This window comes from Acanthisitta chloris, unplaced genomic scaffold, assembly GCF_000695815.1.
Source record: "Acanthisitta chloris isolate BGI_N310 unplaced genomic scaffold, ASM69581v1 scaffold339, whole genome shotgun sequence".
NCBI classification, from domain to species: domain Eukaryota; kingdom Metazoa; phylum Chordata; class Aves; order Passeriformes; family Acanthisittidae; genus Acanthisitta; species Acanthisitta chloris.
The window spans coordinates 60080-72289 of NW_008692847.1; the positions used below are offsets into that span (position 1 = coordinate 60080).

At 37.7% G+C, this 12210-nt stretch overlaps 1 protein-coding gene across 1 annotated transcript in view; it reads left to right on the forward strand.

Annotated features, from left to right (window-relative positions):
* LOC103809925 (catenin alpha-2) overlaps window positions 1-5053 on the forward strand; it is a gene marked incomplete at both ends in the record, with an annotated part of 27917 nt that extends 22864 nt beyond the window's left edge. Inside the window, 3 exons of the mRNA XM_009082798.1 lie at window positions 1992-2007; window positions 2676-2779; window positions 4787-5053. Of these exons, the coding sequence (XP_009081046.1) occupies window positions 1992-2007; window positions 2676-2779; window positions 4787-5053 (387 nt within the window). The remainder of the gene's footprint in view (window positions 1-1991; window positions 2008-2675; window positions 2780-4786) is intronic.
* Between the last annotated feature and the right edge of the window lie 7157 nt (window positions 5054-12210).

The window sequence follows — 12210 nt, forward strand, 5'->3', positions numbered from 1 at the left end:
TAAGCAACAATTTTTTTTCTGAACATTATGATGAAAATTCACATTCAGGTTCTTTCATAGGCATTGATAATTATTGTTCTCCATCTGAGATCTCTTCTTTGTTTTGCAGCAGAGTATTACATTGTGTAAAACACAAATATCCAATACTAGTTAGTAAGTGGGTGTATTTACTGACACAGTTTGCACCCTAGATTTGCTGGGGCACTGAATGGCAGTGTGGTTTGTAATCTCTGCATTCATCTGATGTTATTTTGAGTTGTGTTTCCAAGAAGTCAGAAATCTCTGGTTGTTGTCAGCAAAATTTAACATAAAGACCTTAACTTTCTTTTTTATTTTCAGGTTAAAAAAGGGAATTTGTTTCTGAGGATTGATAGTGTAAACATTTTTGCTGTACTATTTTATAGTGCAAGCTAGTTTTAGACAAATACTAATTTACTAGGAAAAATGGTTAGAGTTTGCAAAATAGATGAAGGAACAGCTCTTATGTTGATTTAAAGATAGCTTTCAAAGACTGGTGTAAGTTAACCATAAAATTAATGAACTAAAGTCATTCTGCATGTCAGAGTAATGAAGCCTGATTTATACTGAACTGTACTGTATTCAGTTTTCTCTGAAAGCATGTCAAAGACTTCCTGGGAAAAAGTGCATTTTAATTAATGTTTTAAAGGCAATATATACAGATGCTTTCAGGGATGACACTTGGTCATTGATTTCAGGTTAGTTTTTGCATTAGTAAACTTAGATATAGTGGTTATTCCAGAAGCTTTTGTAGCACTCATAAAAAAATGTGCCAAAATAATATGTGATCATGCACATACAGAATTATGAGTCTATTGTAATTGACTCTATGGTAGTTAATCAGAGGAACACTTCTGTACAGCGGAGTGTAGTCGTATTTTCTTGAGGATAGACAACTCACTCCAATAGGAATTTGTAAAATGAAATTATAATAATGATTGAAAAAGGAGCTTGTGCTCCTGTCCTTTCTAATATTTCTCATAGGTGGCTTCTTCATTTTGGAATTCCATGGGCTTGAGCCCTGTCTGACACAATACAGCATGATTAGCATCTTTTGAAATCTGATTATCGGAGTGGAGTCTCTAACAAATTCCTCAGCAATTCTGTTTAGTAGAGAGCTGTCAGGACTTGGGAAAAAGTGTGTCAGTTTGTCATGCCTGTGCTTGGCATTGCAGACATATTAAAGATGAAAATTTCAGGTAGTTTATTGTAAGTGCTTCTTGCTAGGAAAGGAAAATGTTTGTATTTTGCAAGAAATTCTGCAAGAACAAATTAGCTAATGCAATGCTGCTTTTGTAATTTGTGTTACTGGTAAGGCAGTCAGTTCATTTTTAAAACCCACTGCTCTTTGTAAGAGTGAAAGAAGAGGTAATTTGGATTCTCAATAAGGTGTAGCTTGTAAGTCTCAGAGTTAATTTATAATTTCCAACATAACAGCTATGAATTTATGTGCTTGAATTATGCATTTTCCAATAGAAATGTATGAGCTTGCTACTCTACTGCTCTGTAATTTGTAAATCCACAGTAAGTAGGTAAAAGCTGAAAATGAAAATATTCTAACTGGTAGGAAAACACAGAGCGACTGAACCAATAAAAAGGAAGGTTCTGCACATAATTGTGCCTTTCTAAGTGATTAGACACAAGTTACTGCTGAATTTAGAGATTCCCAGCAGCGTTTGGAGAGCTGCAAATCTCTGCTCTTGCATGGGAGCATGTCCCCATCCAAATTTCTCTTTGAGGGGAAAATTCATTATGCACATTCTCATGAATTGCAGCAATAGGTTTCAGAAGGAAAGATCAGTAGAAGCTTTTCAGTTCTTAATAATTTTGCTTGGAATTACATTTTTATCTTTTGAGAGAGGGAAATACAACTTTGAATTCCCATCTAGTCACAGCAAAGTTTCCTTTACTTATTGCATGGACAGAGTATTTGTTCCCATCAGATACTTTTTCTTGCTGTGCATAGGGTAAAGTTTCACAATACATTTGGTGGATTAACTTGGTAGAGCTAGGGTTTTATTTCTTTGCCTGCTAGCTACAGCACAGCTGAGTAACTGCAGGTGTGTTTGCTTTGGGAGATTCTTTTCTTAACTTTAAAGTGACTAGAAAAGCAAAGCTGAGAGCTGATTTAAAAAAAATAAATCATATATCTGCATTTAATCTATCATATATTTCACAAAGATAAAGTGTTTTGGATATATCAGGATAAATTAAAGTCTTAATGGTAAATTTTATTTCCTTTTTAAATGCCATTTCTTGTCCAGAATGAATAACTTCCCTTTGTTTTCCCATAAAGTCTGTACGACACATTAAGAACTTATTCATCTGTTTTATTTTAAAATTCTCAGACATTAAATATTTCATCTGATAAGTGTGAGTGGGTAAGTTAATACAGTTATGCCTTGTATGTTAGTTTTACATGATCCCAAAACACAGTAAATGTGAAGTAATGTAGAATGACAGCTGCTCTAATAAGAAACCTAATTAAAGTTCATGGGACTATCATAAAGCCACTGTACAGTGACAGATGTAAATGCTAAATTTGGTCCACGTAATAGAGAGGATTGGGTGGAATAGTTACAGACTTTGTCAAAGTGCACCGAGATTGAAATACTGACACAGCTGATGTATTATTTTGTAGGTAGAGGAAGCACTAGAAGCAGTGAAAAATGCAACAAATGAGCAAGATTTAGCAAATCGCTTTAAAGAATTTGGCAAAGAGATGGTAAAGCTGAACTATGTCGCTGCTAGACGACAGCAGGTGAGTACATGAGTAGGTTGAGAAAGTCTGTCTTGGTTCTGAAGGTCTTATATTTTATGTCCAAGTCTGGTTTAAAATGTGCAATTGCTGTGTCATGGCCTATCATTTAATCACCCTGATTAGCTTTGAATGTGAGGACGTTTTTCAAAAGTGCGGTTTCCTTAAGAATATTTTCCAAGCACCTTTAATTATTAACAGGTTGAAGAGTGAAAAGGCAAGTGATTCAGGAGCTTAAGGGTAGTTTTCATCTGATGATTATTCCCATTTAATTCTAACCTGTGCTGATTTCAGGTCACTCTGACAGCTGGTAAAGCACGAGCCCTATGGTAGTTAAGTACAATTCAAATTCAGGAGGAACAGAAATCTACTTTGTGTTTAAAAAAACAAGTACTCCATTTATTCACTGCAAAGGCAGCTGCAAAAAAGGACCAGAAAATCACAAGAACATTTACTGAAGACCTTCAAGTGTACAGTGTCGCAGTAAAGATAACTTTCTCCTGAGCACAAATTCTTTTTTGGACATTCCTCTCACTGTGGAGTTTTATAAGGTCTCTCCAGCTTCAATTGTATTTGAATACTACCAGTAATTCAGGGTTGTGTCATCTTGGTACTGGATAGCACACTGGATTTGGAAAGTATTCATCCTCCAGTTTACCTTATTTTCTGAATTACAGTAATGACAATTTGTTTCTGAATCATAACTGGTGGTGTTTTCTTGAGAATAATAAAATTTTCTGAGATATACTGAAATGAAACAAATTAAAAATGTAAAATATAGTCACTCTATGGACAGTGCTCTTCTGATTCCTTTTTCCCTGTGGAATTACAGCTATAAGTATGGGAGAAGAAGAGAAAAACATGAAAGCTAATGTAGGCTTATATCTCTTAAGTTCTTATTGGAGGTATGAAAATGTGGAAAAAATCTAAGTTATGTTTATCTTAAAATTTTCTTGTTAAGGCGCATATTTTATAATGCCAGGAAAGTTTTCAATATAGCTGGAAAATCTTGTTAGCATTAGAACCTGCTATTTAGATGTTCATGCATTTTCCTTTCGTGTTTTCTGGTTTGTAGCCTGCTAAAATTTTTAGGAGCTTAGTTCTCTGTGAAAACTGCTACCTGTCAGCCAGGTGTGGCTGAAATTAGCCTATGAGTAGAACCTTTAAATCCAGAATATCTGGGTTCTTTTTCAGTATTTGCTATAGATTTTATGTGTGAACATAAATAAACTATTCAGCTTTCCAGACTTCTTTGTCCATAGTTTAAAAATAGAATTAATAATGTTTTGTTGTTCCTTATGAATAGTTAGGACTATCTTAACTAATGTTTGAAAGGCTTTCAGGGGCACTATAATATACCCTAGCATTAAAAAAGTTAATGGATTAAATAGCAATAATTCAGTACCATCTTGTTCTGGTAACATATCTTGCAGTTTCTGATTTGTGTTGTTAGGGGAAATAAAAGAAAATATATGGAATAATATGGTAAATATACAAACATTGCATAATATGAGGAATAGAGTGAAATATGAAGGAAAGGCTACAAATAATGAGGGGCATATTTAGTAGATCTTTAAGAACCAACTCCATATCCATCTGTGTAATTTTGATGGTTTTTTAGGATGATTTTGTAAAGGACATAGGTATAGTACCTAGAAAAATAAGGCACTTACTGCCGTGGGATTGTTGGACTTGCGTTGCCTTTGTGGCATCAGCAGTCCAAATCCAGTCAATCAGGAAGAGTAAATTTGAATGTTTTATATAAGTTTTTTCTGTGGTTTTTGCATAAGAGAAGTGTATAGACTCTTTGGTAAGACATTGTGAACAGAATCTAACAGTCACAGTGACACAGAAGGACTAGACTTTCTTGGGCAGGAGAGGAATTCCTCCTGTGATTTATGGTTCATTCTGTCATTGATTCCTTCTCTGCAGAATCACAAACAATGCAGAATGTGTGGTGTTTGTGCATAGATGGGTACTTAAGGCAATACACCGTGCGTTTTTGTCTAGGAACTGAAAGATCCTCACTGCAGGGATGAGATGGCTGCAGCTCGAGGTGCTCTGAAGAAGAATGCCACCATGCTGTACACGGCATCCCAAGCCTTCCTACGTCACCCTGATGTTGCAGCCACGAGGGCCAACAGAGACTATGTCTTCAAGCAGGTGCAAGAAGCCATTGCTGGTATCTCCAACGCTGCCCAGGCCACCTCACCCACTGATGAGAATAAGGGCCACACTGGCATAGGAGAGCTTGCTGCTGCACTGAATGAATTTGATGTAAGTATCAGAAGTGTGTGGACAACAAAGTGTTTCTCCATGCAATCTACAGAGCTTTTAACTAAGTGGTTCTTATACAGGACTCAAGTTTCCATTCAGGTCCATTTCCTCAGACTACAGCAGCAAAGGGTGGACAGTGATCTGTGTTATTTTTAATAAGGAATAGTTGTTTGCTGCTAATGGAGTCAAATTATAAGGAGTTACTTGTGCTCATATGTAGTGTCTGGGTTAGAGAAAAAGAAGTTCTCTTTATCCCCAGTGTCCGTGACAAATGTAGCTACATAGGCCTAAATAATGCAAAATCTGATTAATCTGGCAGTTTTGTGACCAAGATCTGGGATTGGTTGAATGGTAAAATCATGTTTGGCAAGTCAGGAAGACAAGACGAGGAAATGAAGATGGTGATGGCGCTCAGTCAGCATCCTGGAAACATTAACATATTACTTCAATCATGGATTATGTTAATCAAAGATAAGGCAAAAGCATCTTTCAGACACAGCTGATAGCAGTCAGTTAAGCTGCAGGCAAAGTGCTGCAGCCTCTGTTCCAGCAATAGATACAGTTTTGCTTAAGCAACTTTCTTGACAGCTAATTGTTTAACTGTTAATTCCTTTCCCAGATCTCTCTGATGATTTCCCCTATCTCACACTTAAGGTTAGTTCATTAGGAAGTAAAAAAAAAAATAGTTGCAGATGGTCTCTGAAATTAGTTTCCTCTTTCATTCTGACTTAAGGCAAAAATTTGTTTAAATTCTTATTTGGGAATGTTGTCCTTTTCACTTTGATTAATTCTCAAGGTTACAATACAATCATCTGTCACATGCAGTCAGAAGCTGCTCAATCCTGCTGTTTTTAGGGCTGAAATTGGAGGTATAGTGCAGATGGTTCATCTCATGGCATGTTGGACAGGGCTTGTCTGCTGTATTTATTCTTGTATCCATGGTTTCTCCTGCACAATCATTGTGGGTCAAGATTTAAGGAATCCTGCATGGTTTTTCAGGCCTTCTCAGCTCACAAGTCCCTTGTGGGTAAGATCCTGGGAATAATATCCCTGTGCGGTCTAACTGTAGTGTGGCTTTTGTGTGGGAGTTTGCATGTTATGGACAGCAAAGGTCTGACAAACAGGGACAGAAAACATGTGACTTCTCAGTCCCAAACTGATGATGCTGCTGCTGCCTTCTGGAAAAGGCTGTTGTTCAATGCAAAAAAGTCGTTGTGCTTAGTGAAAATCAATGTAGAGAAGACTATGTGAAGCATCTGATATTGTCCTCTGCCTCTTTAGGAGAATATTCATAATTTTTCTCCTCAGGTAAAGTTTTTTCCACTTTCCATGATGTTAAAGGCATCATGAATGCATATGGGGGATGTATAGCCATAGTATGGTGTTCTGTTCACAATTACATGTGGAGAAACAGCCTTTTGGGGGAATTTTCTCATTTTAATTTTAGGAAACTAAATGAAAACTTCCTCCTCTGACTTAATGAAGATACAGAAATTGAAACTGTTATTTCATCTATTTTCTAACTCACTGCTTAGCTGTTGAATGAGATTTATTCACACCTAATTCTGCAACAGAGATGACATTCCCAAACTCCAGGGAAAGTCAAAATTTATAGCTGTGATGGTGGAATGACTGTGAATTTATGTTTTATAATCAAGAAAGCAAGAAAAATTACTAGACTTGTGAAATTATATCTTGAGTTGAAAGGTGATGGAGAACTAAGTTTGATTTTTATACTGTCAGTATATTAGTTCAGCAAGGGAAAGGAAGTTTGTATTTTCTAGTGAAAATAGTTATGCAGAGTATTTATTTTGCAGTTCGTATTTGGTATGAAGTGCTTACTAAACCTTGCATTATATAACAATTCAATTACTCTGTATTAAAGATAAGTTTACAGATGTTTCTATAATATTTAACACTTCTCAGCCTTCATTATTTCAAATTTCAGAATCAGTGTTCTGTAGCTTAATGCTTCAAATAGCTGCACTGTAAATAATCTAAATATTTTATCAATCAAATGCAATATTAGTAATTATTTACCTATTTGAAGCATTTCAGCTCTTGTGTTTAACTAGGTTTCATGTTAATTGTCATACTCTCTACATTGGTGGCTTCTATAAAGTCACGTGTGAGTTACTAGCAGCAAAGTTTGGGAACAAGTTGTCATTTATTGCTTCTCAGAGGTCATTAATGTAGAAATGAGGAGAGTTCACAAATCTGTGTCTTATTTGATTTTCTTCTTTAAAATACTGTTTGAAGGTGCTTGATTGCCAAAGTACATGTTCAATGCCTTGTTGCTTTGTCCTTTAACTTCAGTGTTCCTAGTTTAATGTTAGATCATTTAAACCCATGTATTCCTGGGTTTATTACCAATTTATTATTAAAATTTGGTACGTATTTTATACTCATGAAGTATTTCTGAGTTTTTAGTGCAACTAAGGATGCACATTTTACTTCCCTTCATGACACATGGCCAGATTTATTGAAGTTGCATGAAGAAGTTTGTCAAGGACTTGAATTCTGAAAATACTCCATTTTCACTCAGAAAATGGTAATTTTGATCTGCTACAGTCTCAGCTGTTCTGATTATTGAGGGATTGCTGTGTTGTCACATGTTAAGCTGTGGGATGGATTTATGTGGTATCTTACATGCTTTCCCCATAGCCATCATCATGTGTAACAGAGACAGGACCTACATGTCAAACTGGAATGTATTGTGGAGGTAGATAAAAAGAAGGTCAAATTGTTAAGTGAGAAATTAAATGAGAAGGACCAGAAAATCTGTGCTAGGTAAAAACTGAGGCAAAGATAGATAGCATCAACACTCTCATGTGGGTTTGGCAACTGGAAAGAGGTAAAAATATATGTGTGATGTGGATGTGAAAATATATATTTATATCTAGATATAAAGTAAAGGAATAATTGTGTCCAGAAAGGGACAATGGAGTTGGGGAAGGGTCTGGAGCACAAGTGTGATGAGGAACAGCTGAGCTTGCTGGCAGGGCTCAGCCTGGAGAACAGGAGGCTCAGGGAGGACCTTCTCACTCTCTACAACTCCCTGACAGGATGTTGGAGCCAGGTGAGGGTCTGGATCTGCTCCCGGGTAACAAGATGCATGACAAGAGGAAATGGCCTCTTGTTGCACCAGAGGAGGTTTAGATTGGGCATCAGGAAAATTTTCTTCACAGAGAGGCTGTTGTTCTTCACTGAGACAGGCTGCCCAGGGCAGAGGTGGAGTCACCATCCCTGGAAGGATTTAAAAAATGTATAGATGTTGCACTTGGGGACATGATTTAGTGGTGGCCTTGGCAGAGCTGTGTTAATGGTTGGATTCAATGATTTTACAGGCCTTTTCCAACCCAAACAATTCTGTCATTCCATGATTCTCACAGCAAGGGCTGCAGGCAGATAATTGGGGGACATGTTCTGCATGATGGAATGGAAAGGGGGCAGTAACAGCCAAAAATAATATGTATTGGGCACTTGGGATCTCTGGTGAGTAGGAGAATATCTCCTTTCAGAATACGAGTTGAGATTATGCTTCCCGAGTCCCTAGGAATGTAGCTGTGTCAGTGGGATGTGCTGACAACACTTTAGTCATGGTAACGACTGTGGAAATTCAAATTCTAAGGGTTTCAAACTGGGTAACCTAAACTGCTTTGCATTTTAAATAATTCTAAATTACTTCCTTTACATTTTGATATGAAAAATGAGGGTAATCATTCTTGTACAGTGCTGTGAGGGTGGGTGGAATGGTGTTGTAAATATAAAGCTGTTTGCTATGCATGCACCATGACCCCATAAAATGGATCATTCCTGTGTTTGAAGCAGGCTTGAATTGTCTACAAGAAATTATGAGTCAAGGATACAAGTTTATAAAACCTGTGACTTAGAAAGGGGAGGAAAAGATATCTAAAGGAAAAAAGGATCAATACCCCTTCTTTCAATTGATGCTAGAAGCAAAATATCTGTTGTCTTTTGTCTTCTCTGGGAAGAACTGATGACTTTCTCCTTGAGTTTTCGGTTTGTGCGTGTGCACGTAATGATCGGCAAGTTCTGCGTCCATCAATGGAATAAAATGATACTGTCTTTATTAAAAAGGATATATAGTTGCAGTGCTTGCTTTTTCATGCATATTAATCCAACAGATACACCCTATATATGATGTTATTTTATCTGATGGTTTGTATCTTTTTAATATTAGATTTACTGTTTCTCTGTGTGTGCACACATTCATTTCTCTTTGAAGATGCAGGCCAGGAATGTTGAACCTTGTTACGTCTTGTGCCTGTGGGTCACCCTTTACTCTGATTTCAAAATCACATTGTCTTGATTCAGTATGAAAATAATTTAGCTTATAAAGGAACTTAAAGGAGTTCTAAGAGAAGTGGCCACAGCCCCAAGAATGCCGGAGTTCAAGGAGCCTTTCGACTATGCTCTCAGGCACATGGTGTGATTCTTGGGGCTGTCCTGTGCAGGGCCAGGAGTTTGGCTTGATGGTCCTTGTGGGTCCCTTCCCAGTCAGGATATTCCATGATTATGTGATTTGATCTGGTTGAGAACTGAAAGAGGTGATTAAAATAAGTTGAGGTACTTGATGTATTTGGGATAGGTCCCGAGGTACTGAAACTGTACCGTTTTTTGTTATGAGCAGCATTTGAACTGAAGAATTCCAGGCAAAATAACTCGATCTTTAATAAATTTTTGAACAGTGCAAGTCAACCATTTGGGAGATCACTGTGTTTGATGAGAAAGAAAGTGTCTAATGACACTGGTCACTGTCCTCTAGGCTGTCAAATGCAGCTCATATTTAATAAATGGACTATAATAACATTTCTTGAATATATTAATGCTCCTTTAGGAATATTTTGCATGGCTAGAGAATGCAGTGCTCTTTAAATGGAGTGGGAGATCTAAAAGATATGTAATGAGGGGAAAAATGAAATAGAAACAGAAAAGACACAGTATTTGCGTGCAGCAGTAGCAAAGACTACTTTTTTTTTGGTAGTAAAATTAAGAACTGTTAAAATGTGACAGAAAGGTAGTGTACAGAAGAGATGCTCTATCATTAAGTAACTACTTTTAAAATGTTGCTTTTTGGACAAATAGCTACTAGATGTTCTGCCTGAGAATGGATTTTTGCAGAATATTTATGGAATCTCAATTTACTTGTAAATATGTTCTTCAGAGAAATGATTTGTGACGGTGGAGAGAAAACAACAATATGTGAGCTTCAAAATAAGAATTGAAACATGTTTGTTTTGGTATTGAAATCATAAGAAACAACTGCAGAAATATTTCTGCATGTCTCACATAGCCATTTGGACTAGATTTGCTGAGCTCTAGTATCTAGGGAAGCCGTTTCTGCATGTCTCACATAGCCATGTGGACTAGACTTGCTGAGCTCTAGTATCTAGGGAAGCCTAGGCAAATGGCTGTTTGTAGTAGGAATTACATATTGAATTTAAATAGGAATGTCTGTGTCAGTGTGCACTGGGGAAAGTGTGCTGCAAATTCAGATAACCTCATATATGGCTTTGATTGAAATAATACGGAATCACAGAATGGATTGGGTTGGAAGGGACCTTAAGGGCCATCCAGCTTCTCTGGGCAACCTGTGCCAGTGCCTCACCAACCTCAGAGAGAAGAATTTCTTCCTAATGTCTAATCTAAACCCGCCCTCTGTCAGTTTGGAGCCATTCCCCCTTGTCCTGTCATTCCATGTCCTTCTCCAGCTCTTGGAGCCCCTTTAGGCACTGGAAGGTGCTAGAAGGTGTCCTTGGAGCCTTCTCTTCTCCAGGCTGAATAGCCCCAACCCTCTCAGCCTGTCTCTATGGCAGAGGTGATCCAGCCCTCTCATCAAGTTAGTGACCTTCTCTGGACTCATTCCCACATGTCCACCTTCTCTAGTGTTGGGGGCCTCAATGTACAGGTTGGGTTTTTTTCCCTTGTGCAGCTGAAGTGGCTTTTAAACTGGAATATTGTCAAGTTGGTCTTTTCCTGTGTGAAGGCAGCCAGGCTGCATCCCAATTCTTCCAACATTTCTATGCTGTAGTGAGATACTTTAGCACTTTCCACACTTCTTGGATCTCCACTGAGTGGGGAAAAATCACAAACTGGTCATCCTTTGCATATAAAGTAAATAATGACTAAGAGCTCAATGTTGCATTTTACACTATATCTGACAGCTTCATCTGTTTGCAGAGAAATATATTTCAGGATACTGAACTAAGTTTTCAAAGGAGGAATAAGCAGAGTAAGTCTTCAGGGTCCTGATGATGCTGAGGGGCCAAAGAAGCTTTTTCTTTCAGTCATTGCTGCATTTTCCTGCCCACTACAACCCCTTCTGTGAGCTAATTTAGTGTTTTTTTTTCCCCAAGATTTTTCCATGCAGAACTTGAATACTTCAACAGCAAGAAAGGCAATGGAGTTTAGAATGAGGACTGATTCAGACTAGATATACATTTTGACTGGTTTTGGCTAGGATAGAGTTCATTTTATCTTAGTGTCATGGAATTATAGAACATCCTGAGTTAGAAGGAACCCCACAAGGATCATTGAAATCCAGCTCCTGATAGTAGCTTACACAGTAGTTGATAACACACTGATGTTGTGGTTGTTACTAAGTAGTGCTTAATCAGCCTAATAAGAAAGAAATATTTTACAGAGAGGGTGGTGAGGCACTGGCACAGGTTGCCCAGAGAAGCTGTGACTGCCTCATCCCTGGAAGTGCTCAAGGCCAGGTTGGATGAGCCTTGGAGCAACCTGGTCTAGTGGAAGGTGTCCCTGCCCATGGCAGGGGCAGTGGACTAGATGACCTTGAAAGATCTTTTCCAACACAGCTGTTCTATGATTCCATGTATCTCAATTGTTTTAATTAGTTACTTCGGTTCATTCTACTTTTAATCTCAGTAGTTGGTTTCATGACATATTACACCAAATGTTTTATTTGTGCTTGTGTATGAGCATGTATATATATTGTTGTGGAAATGTCAGCTTCAGAGTACAAGGGAGAAATGTCAGGATTTTGGTTGCAAATGCGCAGCAGAAATGTGACCTCTGTAAAGAGAACCAGCCTGGGTTACTATTGGTGAGGCTCTTGTTGCATTCATTCACCTTTAGTTGTGCAGTGATGCTGCTGATCGGTATTTGCTGTA